The sequence below is a fragment of the Dama dama genome, chromosome X (assembly GCF_033118175.1).
Source record: "Dama dama isolate Ldn47 chromosome X, ASM3311817v1, whole genome shotgun sequence".
NCBI lineage: Eukaryota > Metazoa > Chordata > Mammalia > Artiodactyla > Cervidae > Dama > Dama dama.
The window spans coordinates 15,505,047-15,527,564 of NC_083714.1; the positions used below are offsets into that span (position 1 = coordinate 15,505,047).

A 22,518-nucleotide genomic window follows, 5' to 3' on the forward strand; every position below is an offset into this window, starting at 1 on the left:
AGTGCATTGAAATTCTGCATAAGTTTTAACTTTAAGATGTGGTTCCATGGGAAAAAATTAAAACGTTGAAACCCATTGATCTAGTTCCATCTTAGTTTTCAGAGGCAGTGTCTGAAGCTCCTAGAGGTAGAAGGATGGCCTGTGGTAATCCAGCTTGTAAATATCAGAGCAGGGATTACCTTTGGGTTTCCTGACTCTTGAGTGAGTGATATTGGGAGACAAATGGTTTTTCTTATATTCTCGGAGATAGAATGCTGCTTGAAAATTGGCCTCTATGCCTTTCAAAAGGGTGTGAACTCAAAAGCAGAATATGAAAAGGGTTGGCCAAATGTGGGAACCCAATAGTAATAAAGATGGGGAGGTGTGTCTTCATCCAAGCATTGGCTGGAGAAAGGGTCACAACTCAATGGGTATCAAAGTTCAGTTTAGTCTGTACATATGGAGTAAGGGAGTGCTGGGATAAATCTAGGTGGTGCTATTCTAGAAGACACAAAGACAATTACTCTCCATTTTTAGTGTTATCTTGGGGGCACTGAGGGCTAATATGTTTGTTCCTTTTGAGTACTTTGTTATGTGCCTTTTGCTTCTTGGTGTTGTAGGCCATGTGAGGTAGAGTGTATATACACATATAGTTGACTAGTTTTTCACTCTAATAAAGGATCTTCTCAAGGCCAGTTTCTGTCATGGTGTGTCGTACTGCCTCAGTGCAATGATGATCTGAAATTTTTAAAAGGGCCTGGGACCAGCCTTGTGTCTTTACTTCATAGAAGTTGGCTCAGCCTACTTGGTGGAGTTCATTTCAGAATGATGCGCCTGCCTGCACGAGTGAACCCGGCTGCCCACTGACAATTTCTCATTGTAAATCCAGTCTGCATATGGCATCTCTTATTTATAAATTCTTTGTTGCAAAGGGCTCCGACTTCTTGGCAAATGTCTTTATTTGAGTTAAGTATTTGTCAGTTGAGGGGCATTTACTCAGCTTAGTGAGCTGATTTATCCTTACACTCCATGGTGAGGAAGAATCTAGTCCTTGGAAGGCTTGCCAGTGAAGGTGGACAGGGTATGTGATTAACTAATGTTGGGCATCTGTTGACACAATTTCACATCCCCAAGGGTTAATCCTTTTGATCATTTATTCTACACTTCCCTGTTTAAGCAGAACTCACCAGTTTCTAGATTGATAATGTATTGTCCCTCCAGTGTATAAATACCACTTCCAAAGGAAGAATTTTTTTTTTTGGCAAACAGTGTTACTTAGTCAGCTGAGTGCCAGAATGACATGGATTTCATCCAGGCACATTAACCAGAGATTCAGACATTTTCCTTACCAGCTTTTTCTTGTAAGGAAGTTGTAAGTATGTGTTGAATGATCACCACAAGTATAAGCATACTCTTCAGCTCCTTTCAAAAATGTTTCAGGACTGCATTCAATATTCACGCTCCATGTAACTAACTCCCAAGGTCTTAAAATTTATGCAATATGCATATTAGAGATGTAAAAATAAACTAAGTTGTTGGCGATTTGGGGGACAGCCATATTCCCATTCTAAAACTCCTTCATGTGGGATTTCATGCCAAAAAGCATGACTGACTAGACAGTCTTGGAGATGGAGTTGTCAGCTTTTCCTCATGCTGGAGAAGTTCACTTCAGGGTAGAGACAGTGCAACCATTCCAGTATCTAATGAGCACCAAACCTGAACTCAGAGCCTATGACCATCCAGCGTGAGGTGCTGGACATGAAGCTATTTCACAGGATAATGCAGGCTGTACATTATGCAGGAAAAAACATCAAGGTGGGGTGTGTGTGTGTGTATGTGTTATCTGGATTGGTAGAGACATAGAGTGGGTGATACTCAAAAAGCTGGATTCATAGCAGCTTGAATGATCATCCCAGTGATGGAAGTGATACAGCAGGCAAAGACTATTAAAGATCTATGTCTCACACAGTGAAGTTTCTAGGGTTCTGCTACCTATCCTATGAAGAACACTTGAGGGAAGTGTGAATATTTGGTTTTGAGAAGAGACAGCTCAGCAGGCTAGGGAGAGATAACTTCATATCTGAAGCACTTTTTGGAGAAGGAACATCCTTTTTCTGTTTGACCCCATGGTGAGGAAGGATTACTAATGGATGTGTCACAGGAAGAATAATATTAGAAAAATATAAAGTAGCACTTTTTAATGAAGTGACAAGAGTTAAGAGAGGCTTTTGGAACTTCAGTGAATGTCTTGTCTCTGCCTCATGCAAACATCAGTGAGCTATCCTCTTGGCGAAGATACTGAGAGAGGATGTAAACACTGACTGAGTGGGTGGGCAGCTGCAGACCTTTTACTGTCAGAGTTGAAGAAGCTAAGAATTCATTTGCAAATTGCTCCATTCTCCACTGTCTGGTTAGGTGGACACTGCTTACAAGCCATTGAAAGAATGTCTATTTTATGGTACCTTTCCACATGGATTGAATTGAACGGTTGTTAGCACTTGCCCCCTAAACTCTTTGTGCTCCCATAGCTAAAGCTTACTGTAAACAAAATGATTAAGAAAAATAGCAAATATTCCAAGTTACCTTGACATAGGCTACAATCTTCAAGGAAATAGTTGCCAGGTAGAGTGAGTTCATTGCAAAATCCATCAGGTTCCACCAGTCATGGATATATTCAGTAAATCCACCATCCCACATTTCCTTTATCTCCCCCCAAATGAAACCTGAAGAATGGAGGCAAAAGGTTTATTGCTTCACAGCATCAAACTAGTCATCACAGTAGGATCCACCAAATGAAGAAAGAGGAAATCAATGAATGAATTGGGAGTCAGTGGAGCCCCTAGGGATGGTAGTAACTTTCTTCTTTCTTTGCCATCTCACCACTCTGTCTTGAACTTACCAAACTGGATAGACTTTACCTAAAGATGCCTGTATGTTATGGTTTTCTGAATGCTACTCACTTTTATATTGTTACTATAGTTACTGGAATGCTGCTGCAATTTAGGGTGTCTGATTCTACGCTCTTCCCATTTTAGAGTGGGAGTAATTTAATCAATGAATTAATTAAGTATCAATATTATCCCATATAGTCCTTAGTTCCCACTACATATGTCTGAGAGGGAAAACTTCTCAATGACTTTTGAGGTGTGCAAGCAGGCCATGGTCCAAAGCACTGGATGTTGAGGCTGAAGCTAGGCAATGGGGACCAGAATAATTTAGAATCCTCCTTTCTCTTCTCTCCTCTCATTGTGTGTGGGTTTCATGGAATTCTGCCTGATGAAATATTAATAGATGTTTCTTTAGCCTTGGTATGTGGAAAGCAGTAAAAGGAGTGGCTGTGGTCTAAGGTAGTACATCTCAGACTTTAAAACAGTGGTCCCCAAACTTGTTGGCAACAGGGACCAGTTTTGTGGAAGACACTTTTTCCACTGACCAGGATGGTGGTGGGGTGGGGTAAGAGATGGTTTTCGGATGATTCAAGTACATTACATTTATTGTGTACTTGATTTCTATTATTTATTACATCAGTTCCATCTCAGATCATCAGGCATTAGATCCTTTAGGTTGGGGACCCCTGCTTTAAAATACATGCAAATTACATGGGGATTATGTAGATTCTGATTTCACAGACCCAGAGTGAGACTCCCAATTCTGTATGTCTAACAAGTTGATGCTGACATTGCTGGTTTGGGGACCTCAGTTTAAGTATCAAGGACCTGGAGGGTGGCAATGCACTGGAGAGTCCAATGCAATGTAATTATACCTGGAGACTTCTGGCTAAGGCTGCTTTTTTACCATGAATTGTGTGAATTTCCTAAGTTTCCCTCCTGGTTGTGAAATCAGTATCCAAATAGGATGTGGACCCTGGATAAGTACAGGGATCATTTAGCATAGTCATAGGAAAGCAGCAGATTTGGGTGGCATCCTGTCACCCCTAGCGATGGGAAAGAAGGCATCGAATAGACTGTTCAGCACTTGCCTTGCCCAGCCTACCTGATCCTGCCCTGACTAACAGTTGGCTTTCCCTCTAAACCCATTGATAAACAACTTCCTTGTCATTGATGAAGTTAGGTTAGTCGAAACAAGCCCTGGATACACTGCCAATCTCATGGCAAGCCCTGGGACAGCAAGCAACCCAGACCCAGGGGGAAAGGAACCAGGTTTCTGAGATTCCCAACAACTACCCCACTGCACAGAGGGAAGGTGCCTTAGTTCAGGGCCAGTCCAACTGCCAATTCCAGTAGTTTCTTTAGACAAGACCAGCAGGCAATCTGGCCATAGCTTCTGGTCCCTGTGACTCACCGAGAACCCAAGGCAGTATCATCCACTCCACGACAGTCGGGGGAGGTCCCTGTACATGGAGGTCTGTCCTGACGATGTGCTGAGAAGCCAGGAGAAGCATGAAGAGGAAGGTCAGATATGACGCTGTGTGGCAGATAAACTTGATGAAGGGTTTCTTGATGAACAGCCCAAGGTTGCTCCTGGGTGAGATGAGATAAGCAATAGACAGCATGGGAAACAGGAACCCAATGGTCATGCACGTCAGAAGCTTGACGACCCAGTGTTTCCGCCGCCATCCAGGGAAGCCGTCGTACCACAGAGTGGCAAGCAACTGTTGGCAATTGGGCTGGGCCACAAACTGGGAAAAGAAGAGAACAAGTCAGGCATCTGGGATGGCTGGGAGGAGGTCTACCTTCATAATCGCTCCCCTAGTTTACAGCCAGCTCATGGCCCACTCCCAGAGGAGGCCTGATTTCCAGGGTCCCACAGGTGGGTCTAACCTCAGAGCCAACTCTACACATCAAGCTAGGAAACTTAGGGTTGATGATTTGTTTCCTACGTTAAACAAAATATCTCTGGTCTGTGCTTTGGCGTATGTGCCCCCCACTCCCCACTTTCATCGTATTAGAGAGATGCTGCCTCAAACTTGGCTCAGTATCAGAATCATCCAGTGAACATGAAAAAATTCCTGATTCCCAAGTCACACCCTAGACTGACTAAATGAGCCTCCTCTGGGGAGTACAACCTGGGCAACTGTTCTATAAAGCTCTCCTGGGAATGTACCTGCCTGTTAGCAGAGAATCATGGGGATGTTTCATTTCAAGTGGATCCACTTTTACTTATTCCCCCAGCTTGCATGAGATCATCAACAAGTGTGTACTTTGGGCAAACACAAACTGGCAGTGAATAAGCTCATGCCCGTGGCTATGGTTTGGAATGGAAATGAGTTCCCTTTTTGATGATTTTTTCCCCTCCTTATGGTTCTGAGCACCTCTTAGCTAGCAAAGAATCAGGTTGCTACTTTGCCATTTAATACCTTCTCTAGTCCAGACATGCAAAGGAGTAAAATATATTTGGGGGCCAGTATTATAAGATGGTACCTAACTCAGCTGGGATTTTACTTAGAGGCAATCTACAACATGTCAGTGATTAATAGTTAAGAGATCATCAGCATTGCAAGTCACCCTCTGGCTGCTACTTCCTAGTAAGCAATTCAACAGGGAGCTCCACTGTCAGAAATCATTTTAAATATTGCCTTCATCTGATTGCTGCAGCTTCCCATGGGAAAGGTTAAATGGAGCTGTACCACATAGTTTTCTGGTACAAAGGAAATAAAATTCTTCCATCATTTACCTGACACTCAAGGTAAACTAGCCCAAATTTATTGTTAGTATGTCTGTGAAGATCACCGGCTTCCCACCAAAACCATTCTCCCCTTCCTTAAGCACAGGGTGAACTACATTTCCCAGGCTCCCTTGCAGTAAGGCATGGCCACATGACCAAGTTCTCAGTAATGGAATGTGAGGAGAAATGATGAGTGGCATCACAAGGCCTGACCTATGTAAGTCCCCTATGTTCTCTTCCCCTTCTTGCTGACTGGGATCTGGTAACTCAGGGTGGTCCAGGGGCTTCTGTTAGCCTTTGTCCTTTGATGACCATGTGGAGGAGAACTATCTTGCTGACCAAGAGTATCTGTCTTGGACAGTTACATAACTGAGATAATTCTCTTTGAGCCATTCTCCATTTTTGGGTCTAGCCCACCCTAAAGCAGTTTACTATTGCAAAATTACAAAAAATAAACTCTAAAGTCTTTTTATCATGAGGTCTCATTTTCTCAAAAGATGTTCATGATCCCCCTTATATCCTCACATCTCCTTTTCACACAATCACACACAAAATGACAAAATCCTATACAGTCCCTTTCTACTCTTCTTGGCATTATAGCCTGTGCCAAAGCCTGGGATGAAAAGGTCCTAGAAAAGGATACAAAAAAGTAGAAGGGTAAAGCAAAATATTTGAGTGCAATGGGAAAACCACTGGGAGCACACAGTTTGGTGAGGGAGACAGATATATAAAAAGACAGTTATGAAATTATGAAACAGTACAGTAAGGCCATGTAAATGGATGGAAAACAAGGCATAATGGGAACACAGAGGTAGTGCAAATCTGCTCAGCAAAGGCTTCCTGGAGAAGGCAATACTGGAATGGAGCATTAAAGGATGTGTAGAAGCTAGCTGCGTGTAAGGGAGGAGAGAGGAAGAGAGTAAACGACTAAAGTAGAGGGGATAACATGACCAAAGGCATAGAGGTGAAAATGAGCATGACTGGTACAGGGAGCTATAGCAGTCTGGGGAGGCTGCTGCTTAACTGCAAGGCTCTGGATGGCAAGAGATGAGGCTGGAGAGGTAGGCAAGGGTTACAGAAGATCAAAATGATAGTCTTCAGCCATTACAAAGAGTGTGACTTATTTTAAAAGCAATGGGAAGCCATGAATGATAGGGGTGTGTGTGTGTGTGTGTGTGTGTGTGTGTGTGTGTGTGTGTGTGTAGAGCAGTAGAGTAGTTTAAACTATACACACTTGAGCTAGATTGCATTGATTCTCTCTGTTCCTAAAAGTCTTCACCTAAAGAATGGAGTTAATAACAACATCAGCAAGAGAGGATTCGTGTGAGGCTTAAGATCAGTTACCACACAGGAAACACTTAGAACTATGTCTAGCACATAGTAGAGTGAGTGAGTGAGTGAATTCACTCAGTCATGTGCAACTCTTTGAGACCCTGTGGACTGTAGCCTACCAGGCTCCTCCATCCATGGGATTCTCCAGGCAAGAATACTGGAGTGGTGTCCATAGGTTTGTGGATTTATCTCTGGGCTTTCTATTCTGTTCCATTGATCTATATTTCTGTCTTTGTGCCAGTACCATACTGTCTTGATGACTGTGGCTTTGTAGTAGAGCCTGAAGTCAGGCAGGTTGATTCCTCCAGTCCCATTCTTCTTTCTCAAGATTACTTTGGCTATTCGAGGTTTTTTGTATTTCCATACAAATTGTGAAATTATTTGCTCTAGTTCTGTGAAAAATACTGTTGGTAGCTTGATAGGGATTACATTGAATCTATAGATTGCTTTGGGTAGTATAGCCATTTTGACAATATTGATTCTTCCAATCCATGAAGACGGTATGTTTCTCCATCTGTTTGTGTCCTCTTTGATTTCTTTCATCAGTGTTTTATAGTTTTCTATGTATAGGTCTTTTGTTTCTTTAGGTAGATATACTCCTAAGTATTTTATTCGTTTTGTTGCAATGGTGAATGGTATTGTTTCCTTAATTTCTCTTTCTGTTTTTTCATTGTTAGTGTATAGGAATGCAAGGGATTTCTGAGTGTTAATTTTATATCCTGCAACTTTACTATATTCATTGATTAGCTCTAGTAATTTTCTGGTAGAGTCTTTAGGGTTTTCTATGTAGAGGATCATGTCATCTGCAAACAGTGAGAGTTTCACTTCTTCTTTTCCTATCTGGATTCCTTTTACTTCTTTTTCTGCTCTGATTGCTGTGGCCAAAACTTCCAACACTATGTTGAATTGTAGTGGTGAGAGTGGGCACCCTGGTCTTGTTCCTGATTTCAGGGGAAATGCTTTCAATTTTTCACCATTGAGGGTGGGTTTCTCATATATAGCTTTTATTATGTTGAGGTATGTTCCTTCTATGCCTGCTTTCTGGAGAGTTTTTATCATAAATGGATGTTGAATTTTGTCAAAGGCTTTCTCTGCATCTATTGAGATAATCATATGGTTTTTATCTTTCAATTTGTTAATGTGGTGTATTACATTGATTGATTTGTGGATATTAAGAATCCTTGCATTCCTGGGATAAAGCCCACTTGGTCATGGTGTATGATTTTTTTAAAATATGTTGTTGGATTCTGTTTGCTAGAATTTTGTTAAGGATTTTTGCATCTATGTTCATCAGTGATATTGGCCTGTAGTTTTCTTTTTTTGTGGCATCTTTGTCTGGTTTTGGAATTAGGGTGATGGTGGCCTCATAGAATGAGTTTGGAAGTTTACCTTCTTCTGCAATTTTCTGGAAGAGTTTGAGTAAGATAGGTGTTAGCTCTTCTCTAAATTTTTGGTAGAATTCAGCTGTGAAGCCATCTGGTCCTGGGCTTTTGTTTGCTGTAAGATTTCTGATTACAGTCTTGATTTCCTTGCTTGTGATGGCTCTGTAAGATCTTCTATTTCTTCGTGGTTCAGTTTTGGAAAGTTATACTTTTCTAAGAATTTGTCCATTTCATCCAAGTTGTCCATTTTATTGGCATAGAGCTGCTGGTAGTAGTCTCTTATGATCCTTTGTATTTCAGTGTTGTCTGTTGTGATCTCTCCATTTTCATTTCTAATTTTGTTAATTTGGTTCTTCTCTCTTTGTTTCTTAATGAGTCTTGCTAATGGTTTGTCAATTTTGTTTATTTTTTCAAAAAACCAGCTTTTAGCTTTGTTGATTTTTGCTATGGTCTCTTTGGTTTTTTTTGCATTTATTTCTGCCCTAATTTTTAAGATTTTTTTCCTTCTACTAACCCTAGGGTTCTTCATTTCTTCCTTCTCTAATTGCTTTAGGTGTAGAGTTAGGTTATTTATTTGGCTTTTTTCTTGTTTCTTGATGTAAGCCTGTAATGCTATGAACCTTCCCCTTAGCACTGCTTTTACAGTGTCCCATAGGTTTTGGGTTGTTGTGTTTTCATTTTCATTCATTTCTATGCATATTTTGATTTCTTTTTTGATTTCTTCTATGATTTGTTGGTTATTCAGAAGCATGTTATTTAGCCTCCATATGTTTGAATTTTTAACAATTTTTTTCCTGTAATTGAGATCTAATCTTACTGCACTGTGGTCAGAAAAGATGACTGGAATGATATCAATTTTTTTGAATTTTTCAAGACCAGATTTATGGCCCAGGATGTGATCTATTCTGGAGAATGTTCCGTGTGCACTTGAGAAAAAGGTGAAGTTGGTTGTTTTGGGGTGAAATGTCCTATAGATATCAATTAGGTCTAGCTGGTCCATTGTGTCATTTAAGGTTTGTGTTTCCTTGTTAATTTTCTGTTTAGTTTATCTATCCATAGTTGTGAGTGGGGTATTAAAGTCTCCCATTATTACTGTGTTACTATTAATTTCCTCTTTCATACTCGTTAGCGTTTGCTGTACATACTGCGGTGCTCCTATGTTGGGTTATCTTTGACAAAGGAGGCAAGGATATACAATGGAAAAAAGACAACGTCTTTAACAAGTGGTGCTGGGAAAGCTGGTCAACCACTTGTAAAAGAATGAAACTAGAACACTTTCTAACACCATACACAAAAATAAACTCAAAATGGATTAAAGATCTAAATGTAAGACCAGAAACTATAAAACTCCTAGAGGAGAACATAGGCAAAACACTCTCCGACATAAATCACAGCAAGATCCTCTATGACCCACCTCCCAGAATATTGGAAATAAAAGCAAAAATAAACAAATGGGACCTAATGAAACTTAAAAGCTTTTGCACTACAAAGGAAACTATAAGTAAGGTGAAAAGACAGCTCTCAGATTGGGAGAAAATAATAGCAAATGAAGAAACAGACAAAGGATTAATCTCAAAAATATACAAGCAACTCCTGAAGCTCAATTCCAGAAAAATAAATGACCCAATCAAAAAATGGGCCAAAGAACTAAACAGACATTTCTCCAAAGAAGACATACAGATGGCTAACAAACACATGAAAAGATGCTCAACATCACTCATTATCAGAGAAATGCAAATCAAAACCACAGTGAGGTACCATTACACGCCAGTCAGGATGGCTGCTATCCAAAAGTCTACAAGCAATAAATGCTGGAGAGGGTGTGGAGAAAAGGGAACCCTCTTACACCGTTGGTGGGAATGCAAACTAGTACAGCCACTATGGAAAACAGTGTGGAGATTTCTTTAAAACCTGGAAATAGAACTGCCATATGACCCAGCAATACCACTTCTGGGCATACACACTGAGGAAACCAGATCTGAACGAGACACGTGCACCCCAATGTTCATCGCAGCACTGTTTATAATAGCCAGGACATGGAAGCAACCTAGATGCCCATCAGCAGATGAATGGATAAGGAAGCTGTGGTACATATACACCTTGGAATATTACTCAGCTGTTAAAAAGAATTCATTTGAATCAGTTCTAATGAGATGGATGAAACTGGAGCCCATTATACAGAGTGAAGTAAGCCAGAAAGATAAAGAACATTACAGCATACTAACACATATATATGGAATTTAGAAAGATGGTAATGATAACCCTATACGCAAAACAGAAAAAGAGACACAGATGTACAGAACAGACTTTTGGACTCTGTGGGAGAAGGCGAGGGTGGGATGTTTCGAGAGAACAGCATGTCTATTATCTATAGGGAAACAGATCACCAGCCCAGGTGGGATGCATGAGACAAGTGCTCGGGCCTGGTGCACTGGGAAAACCCAGAGGAATCGTGTGGAAAGTGAGGTGGGAGGGGGGATCGGGATGGGGAACACATGTAACTCCATGGCTGATTCATGTCAATGTATGACAAAACCCACTGCAATGCTGTGAAGTAATTAGCCTCCAACTAATAAAAATAAATGAAAAAAAAAAAAAAAAGAATACTGGAGTGGGTTTCCATCTCCAGGGGATCTTCAAACCCAGGGATCGAACCCGGGTCTCCTGCATTGGGGGCAGATGCTTTAACCTCTGAGACACCGGGGAAGACCAGCACATAGTAAGGGCTCATTAAATCTTGGCTGCATATGTCATTATGGATGTGCTGGAATAGGTTTAGACATTAGAAAGATCCTTCTGGTTATTGAGTAGAAAATGGCTTGGGGGCAGAAGGTGGGCAAAATTAGGGGTAGGAAAATTGGAAAAATAACACTAAATATTCAACAATAGAGAAATACATTCAAATGAATACCAACCAGTCAGTAAAAATGAGGTGAAAATTGTTATATGTCAATATGCAGAAATTAAGAAGGATATAAACATAACCCTAGGGAAAAAAGCAATGGGAAAGCCTGTTTATTAAATTGTTGGAATAGTTTTGCTCTGGCAAAATAAAATTGAAGGAGATTTTCACTTAAGGTAAAAAATATTCATCTGTATAATTTGTTTTATTGTTTTCATTTAATAATTATAATACCTGGTGTATGTCATGCCTTTTGATAACTACCTGTGGTGATGCAAAGATGCATTAGATGTGTTCTCCATTCTCAAGGAGCTTGGAGATGAATGATATTTTTACTGCAAATGACTTATCAACAAATGAAATGTAATGAGTCAAAATCAGATTATGTCACCCTCCTCTACTTACAATTTCTTCACTGTCAATATTGCCTCCAAATACTGTTCTTAGAGATTACTATACCATTTGATATTTCTGTAGTATCAATTAATCAATAAATCTTATTTATACCTCCAAAAGTAAAAACAAACTAAGGGCAGGAAGACAAGTTAGAAAGCTGTTGTTAATCTTGTATGAAATGATCATGATTCAGACTAAGTTAATAGCAGTAGAAATGAAGAGATGTGCTCAGGTTCAAAATATAGTGAAGAGGTGGAATTGGCAGGATGTGGTGATGGATGAGATGTGAAATAATATAGAGGGTGAGAGGGCAAAAGGGAGAGAGGGCAAAAGGGAGAGAGGCTTCTTTTGTGGGTGTATTGGTAGCCAATAGTGCCATTAACTAAGAGTGGGAACACTGAAGCTGGAACAAGTTTATGCATGCAATTTTATACCTGCTGAGTTAGATTTGTCTGTGGGACATCTAGATGGAGATATCCAGACTGGAGTACGGATGTTACACAGGGGTCAGCAAACTTTTTCTGTAAAGGGCCAGACAGTAAGTATTTGGAACTTTGAAGATCACATCATCCCTTTTGCAAAGACTCATCTGGTTCAGACAAGCTCAGCAATAGATAATATGTAAATGAATAGGTTTAGCTGTGTGGCAATAAAACTTTATTCACAAAACAGGCGACAATTTGTAGTTTCCTATTCTATAGTACTGCCCCCAGCTGCTGCCATACCAGACATTTGGACCACTTCTCCATAGTCTTTATGATCTCCTAGGACTTCTTTCTGTTGTGCATCCCCAAGAACTCTGACCCAATAAATAGCGCTTTCCTAAAGCAAAAATTTGTTGTTGTTGTTTAATCGCTAAGTCGTGTTTGACTCTTTTGGGACTCCATGAACTGTAGCCCTCCAGGTTCCTCTATCTGTGGGATTTCATAGGCAAGAATATTGGAGCTGGTTCCCATTTCCTTCTGCAGGGGATATTCTGGATCCAGGGATTGAACCCGCATCTCTTGCATTGTCAGGCATTGTCAGGCAGATTCTTTACCACTGTGCTATCTGGAAAGGCTTCAGCACTAAAGAATCCGCCTGCAATGCAGGAGACACAGGAGATGCGGGTTCGATCCTTGGGGTCAGGAAGATCCCCTGGAGAAGGGAATGGCAACTCACTCAAGTATTCTTGCCGGAGAAATCCCATGGACAGAGGAGCCTGGCAGGGCTAGAGTCCATAGAGTCACAGAGTCGGACATGACTGAAGTGACTGAGCAGGAGCAAAGCAAAAATACAGATGTGAATCTTCTTTAAAAAGTGGATATAACTGTCCACTTCATATGGACATTATGACAGGCTTCAACAGTACATGAACCATGAACTTCCAGATGTTCAAGCTGGAATTAGAAAAGGCAGAGGAGAGGGAGGTGGGAGGGAGGATCGGGATGGGAAATACATGTAAATCCATGGCTGATTCATGTCAATGTATGATAAAAACCACTACAATATTGTAAAGTAATTAGCCTCCAACTAATAAAAATAAATAAAAAAAAAAAAAAAAGAAAAGGCAGAGGAACCAGAGATCAAATTGCCAACATCCGTTGGTTCATAGAAAAAGCAAGAAAGTTCCAGAAAATATCTACTTCTGCTTTATTGACTACACCAAAACCTTTGACTGTGTAGATCACAACAAACTTTGGAAAATTCTTAAAGATGTGGGAATACCAGACCACCTTATCTGCTTCCTGAGAAATCTGTATGCAGGTCAAGAAGCAACAGTTAGAACTGGACATGGAACAACAGACTGGTTCCAAATTGGGAAAGGAATATGTCAAGGCTGTATATTGTCACCCTGCTTATTTAACTTATATGCAGAATACATCATGTGACATGCTGGACTGGATGAAGCACAAGCTGGAATCAAGATTGCCAGGAGAAATATCAATAACCTCAGATATGCAGATGACACCACCCTTATGGCAGAAAGTGAAGAAGAACTAAAGAGCCTCTTGATGAAAGAGGAGTGAAAAACTTGGCTTAAAACTCAACATACAAGATGCCACAAACAAAGAAAACTACAGGCCAATATCACTGATGAACATAGATGCAAAAACCCTTAACAAAATTCTAGCAAACAGAATCCAACAACATATTAAAAAAAATCATACACCATGACCAAGTGGGCTTTATCCCAGGAATGCAAGGATTCTTAATATCCGCAAATCAATCAATGTAATACACCACATTAACAAATTGAAAGATAAAAACCATATGATTATCTCAATAGATGCAGAGAAAGCCTTTGACAAAATTCAACACTCATTTATGATTAAAACTCTCCAGAAAGCAAGAATAGAAGGAACATACCTCAACATAATAAAAGCTATATATGACAAACCCACAGCAAGCATCACCCTCAATGGTGAAAAATTGAAAGCATTTCCCCTGAAATCAGGAACAAGACCAGGGTGCCCACTCTCACCACTACAATTCAACATAGTGTTGGAAGTTTTGGCCACAGCAATCAGAGCAGAAAAAGAAGTAAAAGGAATCCAGATAGGAAAAGAAGAAGTGAAACTCTCACTGTTTGCAGATGACATGATCCTCTACATAGAAAACCCTAAAGACTCTACCAGAAAATTACTAGAGCTAATCAATGAATATAGTAAAGTTGCAGGATATAAAATTAACACTCAGAAATCCCTTGCATTCCTATACACTAACAATGAAAAAACAGAAAGAGAAATTAAGGAAACAATACCATTCACCATTGCAACAAAACGAATAAAATACTTAGGAGTATATCTACCTAAAGAAACAAAAGACCTATACATAGAAAACTATAAAACACTGATGAAAGAAATCAAAGAGGACATAAACAGATGGAGAAACATACCGTCTTCATGGATTGGAAGAATCAATATTGTCAAAATGGCTATACTACCCAAAGCAATCTATAGATTCAATGTAATCCCTATCAAGCTACCAACAGTATTTTTCACAGAACTAGAGCAAATAATTTCACAATTTGTATGGAAATACAAAAAACCTCGAATAGCCAAAGTAATCTTGAGAAAGAAGAATGGGACTGGAGGAATCAACCTGCCTGACTTCAGGCTCTACTACAAAGCCACAGTCATCAAGACAGTATGGTACTGGCACAAAGACAGAAATATAGATCAATGGAACAGAATAGAAAGCCCAGAGATAAATCCACAAACCTATGGACACCTTATCTTTGACAAAAGAGGCAAGGATATACAATGGAAAAAAGACAACCTCTTTAACAAGTGGTGCTGGGAAAGCTGGTCAACCACTTGTAAAAGAATGAAACTAGAACACTTTCTAACACCAGACACAAAAATAAACTCAAAATGGATTAAAGATCTAAATGTAAGACCAGAAACTATAAAACTCCTAGAGGAGAACATAGGCAAAACACTCTCTGACATAAATCACAGCAAGATCCTCTATGACCCACCTCCCAGAATATTGGAAATAAAAGCAAAAATAAACAAATGGGACCTAATGAAACATAAAAGCTTTTGCACTACAAAGGAAACTATAAGTAAGGTGAAAAGACAGCCCTCAGATTGGGAGAAAATAATAGCAAATGAAGAAACAGACAAAGGATTAATCTCAAAAATATACAAGCAACTCCTGAAGCTCAATTCCAGAAAAATAAATGACCCAATCAAAAAATGGGCCAAAGAACTAAACAGACATTTCTCCAAAGAAGACATACAGATGGCTAACAAACACATGAAAAGATGCTCAACATCACTCATTATTAGAGAAATGCAAATCAAAACCACAATGAGGTACCATTACATGCCAGTCAGGATGGCTGCTATCCAAAAGTCTACAAGCAATAAATGCTGGAGAGGGTGTGGAGAAAAGGGAACCCTCTTACACTCTTGGTGGGAATGCAAACTAGTACAGCCACTATGGAAAACAGTGTGGAGATTTCTTAAAAACCTGGAAATAGAACTGCCATATGACCCAGCAATACCACTTCTGGGCATACACACTGAGGAAACCAGATCTGAAAGAGACACATGCACCCCAATGTTCATCGCAGCACTGTTTATAATAGCCAGGACATGGAAGCAACCTAGATGCCCATCAGCAGATGAATGGATAAGGAAGCTGTGGTACATATACACCATGGAATATTACTCAGCCGTTAAAAAGAATTCATTTGAATCAGTTCTAATGAGATGGATGAAACTGGAGCCCATTATACAGAGTGAAGTAAGCCAGAAAGATAAAGAACATTACAGCATACTAACACATATATATGGAATTTAGAAAGATGGTAACGATAACCCTATATGCAAAACAGAAGTACAGAACAGACTTTTGAACTCTGTGGGAGAAGGTGAGCGTGGGATGTTTCGAAAGAACCGCATGTATATTATCTATAGGGAAACAGATCACCAGCCCAGGTGGGATGCATGAGACAAGTGCTTGGGCCTGGTGCACTGGGAAGACCCAGAGGAATTGGGTGGAGAGGGAGGTGGGAGGGGTGATGGGGTTGGGGAACACGTGTAACTCCATGGCTGATTCATGTCAATGTATGACAAAACCCACTGCAATGCTGTGAAGTAATTAGCCTCCAACTAATAAAAAGTAAAAAAACTCAACATACAAAAAAGTAAGATCATGGCATCTGGTCCTGTCACTTCATGGCAAATAGATGGGGAAACATTGAAAACAGTGACAGCCTTTATTTTCTTGGGCTCCAAAATCACTGCAGATGGTGAGTGCAGCCATGAAATTAAAAGATGCTTGCTCCTTGGAAGAAAAGCTATGACCAACCTAGACAGCATATTAAAAAGCAGAGATGTTACTTTGCTGATAAAGGTCCGTCTAGTCAAAGCTTTGGGTTTTCCAGTGGTCATGTATGGATGTGAGAGTTGGGCCATAAAGAAAGCTGAGTGCTGAATAATTGATGCTTTTGAACAGCGGTGTTGGAGAAAACTAGTGAGAGTCCCTTTGAATACAGTCGATCCCATTCAAAACAGTCAATCCCAAAGGAAATCAGTCCTGAATATTCATTGGGAGGACTGATGCTGAAACTGAAACTCCAATACTTTGGCCACCTGATGCAAAGAACTGACTCATTGGAAAAGACCCTGATGCTGGGAAAGATTGAAGGCATGAGGAGAACGGGACAACAGAGGATGAGATAGTTGGATGGCATAACCGACTTGATGGACATGAGTTTGACAAGCCCCGGGAGTTGCTGATGGACAGGGAAGGCTGTCGTGCTGCAGTCCATGGGGTCACAAAGAGTTGGACAGGACTGAACTGCCTGAATACTGTCCAATCTTTATTTTCAGTGCCTCTGCTCTGATTTTCACTTTGGCTGAAGTTGATAATTTTAAGGTTGGACAGGTTTTTATTTTCTATTTCTGTATCTGATAAGAGTAGTATAGGGTAGTGTGGACTCTGGCAGAACAAACTGCAATTAGAATGTTATAAAACAAACTTGTCTTAAGCCACCATGTAGTATCTAATCCAAACAGGTTTATGAGCTTTGAAAGCAAAGTTCTAATTCCTGCTTGTATATTGTAGTTCCAGTTTGACAGGTTATTTAATAAATCTCTAGTTGATTTTGAGAATGCCTCTGAAAGAGAGATTGCAATAAAAACCACAGTGTGTATGTGTTGTATGCTTGAGTACACTGAAGGCCAAAATATACAGAGCCTAGAGCAGTAGTTTTTAGTTTTGATGAAGTCCATTTTATATTTTCTTGTTGCTTGTGCTGTTGCAACCATGTGTAAGAAAGCACCACTCGATCCAAGACTACAAAGATTTACTTTCATGGGTCCGTCTCTGAATTTGATCACTTTATCTCTTATACTTAGTTCTTTGATCCATTTCAAATTAAGTTTTGCATATTGTGGGAGGAAAGGGTCCAACTTCATTTGTTTGCATAAGGATATTCACTTTTCTTGAGGCAGCAGATAGATGGGCCCTAGATGGCCCTGCTTGAGTCTGTCCACTCTGGACAGATACTTCAAGACAAGGAAACATACCAGGAGCAGAGAGGAGCTGAATCCTGCCCAGATAAGAGATAAAGAGACCACATATTTCCCAGTCTTGAGGTCAGAGAGACCTTCCCAACTACATATGCACAGAAGGGCTCCTTAGGGGGTCAAAAAGGGAGGGGGCTGCACCCCACAGTAATGTCAAGTGAAATCAACCTACCCTTAGGCCTCTTCACTAAAATCTATCTTGGCTAAGAGATGACATGCACACAGAGGAGGACCCTGAGATAAACAAACTATGGACTCATACCTAGGCAATGCAAGATGATTGGCCAGAAGAAATCCCCATATAAGTGATTCCAACTACCACTAGAGTGCAACTCTCTGAGCCTGCTCACGTGTCTATCTGCACATACTCTTTCTTCTAATATACACTTGTTTCACTACTTTCCATCTCTTTGTGGAAATTTATTTCTACACAGCTGACAGGCCAAAGCCTTGTTCTTGTGGTCTAGTGTTTAGCATTTAGCATTCTCACTGCCTCACACGCCTCTGGCTAGGCAACCAAAATCCTATTTCAAGCCACTACAGACCAAAGCCACCCAAGATCAACCCCATTTTTTGAAAACACTACTATTTTGCCATTAAATCATCTTGGTACCCTTGTTGAAAATCAACTAACTTAAATATAAGGATTTGTTTTAGATTCTTAATTCTATTCCATTTACTGATGTTTATCCTTATGCCAGTACCCCACTGTCTTGATAACAGTAGCTTGGTAGTAAGTTTTGAAATTGAGAAGCACAAGTCTTCTAAATTCATTGTTCTTTTTCAAAATTGTTTTGACTACACTGCCTCTCCATTGCATTTCATATGAATTTTATGATCTTCTTGTCAACTTACACACACAAAAAAGGAACCTGGGTTTTTAATAGGTATTGCCTTGAACCTACAGAACAATTTGGGGAGTTTTGCCATCATAACAATACTGTTTTCCAATTCATGAGTTTTTAATGTCTTTCCATTTGTTCAGGTCTTCTTGTGCTTCTTTCACCAGTGTGTCAATGAAAACAAATATGGCCTGCCATATCAGTAAAACAAAAGATGTTACAGAGATTAAACCACTACAGCCACTCCTGATGGTGAGCCCTGAGGGAATTCAGGATGGAGACAAAAGGACTCTGCTGGCTGCCAATCCCTCAGCTACTACAGTTTCCTTCAACTGTGTACCCTGATGGGGATTCAAGATGGAGAAGAGCTGGATACTGGTCTCAGGTAGCTGAGGTGCATATCAAAAAATGATTTCAGTGAGCCCAGATTCTTGCATCTTCCCATAACTTAGAAAAGTGCTCAATTCTTTAATTTGATATATCTGGTTTTCTTTAATTAACAGTAATCTTTTGAAGTTCTGGCTACTTTGTTTTCACTGCAAAAGCTCCTATATATCCTGGTTCCACCCTTATCTCTTCAGAGCAGTTTCTCAGAGCTATCTGAGAGGCTGTGGCCCAGCCTTAAGTCCTCAGAAAATCTGCCAAATAAAACAAAATCTCAACTTTTAGGTTGTGTAGTTTTTTTTCAGTTAACAAGTCTTTTATAGTTTTTGCTGTACAACTCTTACACTTTTGCTAAACTCATTCTTTAGTATTTTATTCTTTTTGATGCTATTATAAATGGAATTTTCCCCCTTAATTTCATTTTTGTGTTGTTCATTGCAGGTATGTAGAATCAATTGCTTTTGTGTATTGATCTTGTATCCTGCAAACTTGCTGAACATATTTATTAGCCCTAAGAGCTTTTTTTGTTGGTTCCTTATGATTTTCTATATTCAAGAACATGGCATCTGTGAATAAAGATGGTTTTACCTCTTCCTTCACAAAATAAATGCTTTTTATTACCTAATTGGTGTGGCTAGAAACTCCAGTACAGTGTTGAATACAAATGGTGAGAGTGGACATCCTTGTCTTGTTCCTGATTTTAGGGGGAAAGCTTTCAGTCATTTTTCATTAAGTGGGGTATTGTTATTCATTCGCCAAGTCATGTCCAACTCTGTGACCCCATGGACTGTAGGACGCCAGGCTACTCTGTCCCCTACTATCTCCTGGAGTTTACTCAAATTCATGTCCATTGAGTGGATGATGGTGTAGTATTAGCTATAAGTTTTTCATACATGGCCTTCATCAGATTGAGGAAGTTCTACTACAGTTTTCTGAGTTTTTTTTTTATAATGATGATAGGGTGTTGGATTTTGTTAAGTACTTTTCTGTGTCAATTCGGTTGGTTATGTTTTTTTTTCCTTCCTTCTAATACTGTAGTGTATTATATTGATTGTTATGTTGACCTACTCTTGCATTCCAGTTATAATGGTGTATAATCCTTTTTTTTTTAATTGCTGGAATCAGATTGCTTTTTGTTAAGCCTATTGTTTGCCTCAACTGTTAGCCATTACCTCAGGCAGACATGCTGCTAAATAATTGCTGCTCACTGTTTATAATAGCAAGGACATGGAAGCAACCTAGATGCCCATCAGCAGACGAATGGATAAGAAAGCTGTGGTACATATACACTATGGAATATTACTCAGCCATTAAAAAGAATTCATTTGAATCAGTTCTAATGAGATGGATGAAACTGGAGCCCATTATGCAGAGTGAAGTAAGCCAGAAAGATAAAGACCAATACAGTATACTAACACATATATATGGAATTAAAAAAGATGGTAACGGTAACCCTATATGCAAAATAGAAAAGAGACACAGATGTACAGAACAGACTTTTAGACTCTGTGGGAGAAGGCGAGGGTGGGATGTTCAGAGAGAACAGCATTGAAAAAAGTATACTATCAAGGGTGAAACAGATCACCAGCCCAGGTTGGATGCATGAGACGGGTGCTCAGGGCTGGTGCACTGGGAAGACCCAGAGGGATGGGATGGAGAGGGAGGCAGGAGGGGGGATCAGGATGGGGAACACATATAAATCCATGGCTGATTCATGTCAATGTATGGCAAAAACCACTACAATATTGTAAAGTAATTAGCCTCCAATGAATAAAAATAAATGTAAAAAATAAATAAATAAGATGAAAAAAAATAATTGCTGCTGATTTTTTTTCAAAAAGTGCCCCTAGGGAAAGGTCTGTTGGTCTTGAGTCAGATGACACAAAGATAAATGCTTTAAATGGAGCTTTTCTAGAGACTTGCCAGATGGGTCATATAATGACAGTTCTCTGGGAATGGATCTTTTTGAAGAGCTCAAAACTTAGTCCTTTTCCTGTCCACGGGCTGCCAAACTGCTCCTTTTCACAGTTACTAGAATTTCAAGACTTTTGGTTTTCAAGGTGACTGTGGAGCTGGGTAGATAGGAAGAGGGCAAGCTAAACTACCACAAAACTTGCTGTTCTTACTGAGATCCAGCTGTTTTTCTTGAATAAATGCTCCTCTGTTGCAAGCCTTTGGTTAAATACAAGAATGGTAAAGAAGTTGAATTCAAAAAGTTTTCCAATGTCTTGTTGCTTTTTTAGAGTGGATTTTCAGAAGTCCCTAACACCACCACTCTGGAAGTGATTTCCCTCTCGAATTTTTAACTTTTCATGGAAAGTGATGTAGTATTTATGTGCGAGTTAGTTCAAATTATAGAGTCCTTTTCTAATTCCCTCCTTAGGGGGCTTCAAAAAAACAAAGTTTAGCAGAATAGTAACTTCTTAGGGGGCTTAAAAAAAAACAAAGTTTAGCAGAATAGTAACTTCTTAAAAGTCAGAAGACTGGGTGTTGCTCAAGGCCTGGGAGCATGTCTTAGTCTCCATTATGTTAACAATATTTTGTTAAGTGCCTGGTACAAGGTAAACACTGAATAAATACTTGTTGAATGAGTGATTTAGAATCTTGGTGGAACACTCTCTTTCCGAAGTCTTTTCCTTAATGTATGTAGGGGGTGAAATATGGTAGGTAAGTCAGATTTCTTAGGAGTTGCAACTAGGAGCTATTCTTAACATAGTCAGATTAACTACCATATAATGAGTTTTTCTGGGCTTCCCAGATTGCTCAGTGGTAAAGAATCTGCCTGCCAAGCAGGAGATGTGGGTTTGATCCCTGGGTTGGGAAGATCCCCTGGAGTGGGCATGGCAACTGACTCCACTATTCTTGGCTAGAGAATCCCATGGACAGAGGAGCCTGGTGGGTTACAGTCCATAGGGACACAAAGAGTTGGACTTGACTTAGCGACTATGCTACCACCACTACCACAATGATCTCTTATAGTATGCCAGACACTGTACCAGATTTTCACATGGATCATTTCACAGCAACTCTAAAGGCAGATTATCAGTATCATACTCACTTTAAGAGGATGAAACTAAGCCCAAGCTCACATTCTTGCTAACAGTAGAGCCAGGACTGGAGCCCTAGCTTGGCTGACCATAGACTAATAACTACTCTGTCAATCTCTGGATGGTATGATTTGAGACCTGCAGAAAGCTGAATTTTCCAGTATCTTCTCTATTGGCCTTGCCACAGTGATTGAAATGCCCACATCATTTATTACTTTGGGTTGAGGCCTTGAAGTTATATTCATGTTTGTAGAAGTGGTAATATAGAAAACAACTAACTACCCTTAACAGTTTAAAGTGAGTACTTCATATTAGTCAGTTATCGAGCTATTAATATAAGGGACCTACCTGCCAGCAAAGACTAGAAATAATGGGGTGCTCCCTGAGTCTGGGCTCTTAAGTGGCATCTACGAGAGGCTGGAAGAGTCACACATAACTAAGGACATGGGGGAGACAGTGAAGATCTCAGCTTCCTGATTTAACCCCAGGAAAAATTGTACTGGACCCACATTTTCAACCTGTCTAAATCTTTTCTTCTTAAATCTTCTAGGGACTTCACTGCAGTTTTTTTTTCCTTCTGAAATGCTTCATTTCTCCAATGCT

At 39.9% G+C, this 22,518-nt stretch overlaps 1 protein-coding gene across 1 annotated transcript in view; it reads right to left on the reverse strand.

Moving 5' to 3' along the window:
- The window catches only part of TRPC5 (transient receptor potential cation channel subfamily C member 5), a 165,346-nt gene that overhangs the window by 49,442 nt on the left and 93,386 nt on the right, over positions 1-22,518 (reverse strand). The window contains exons 3-4 of the mRNA XM_061137072.1: positions 4,282-4,618; positions 2,563-2,702 (exon numbers count right to left, since the gene is read on the reverse strand). Of these exons, the coding sequence (XP_060993055.1) occupies positions 2,563-2,702; positions 4,282-4,618 (477 nt within the window). The remainder of the gene's footprint in view (positions 1-2,562; positions 2,703-4,281; positions 4,619-22,518) is intronic.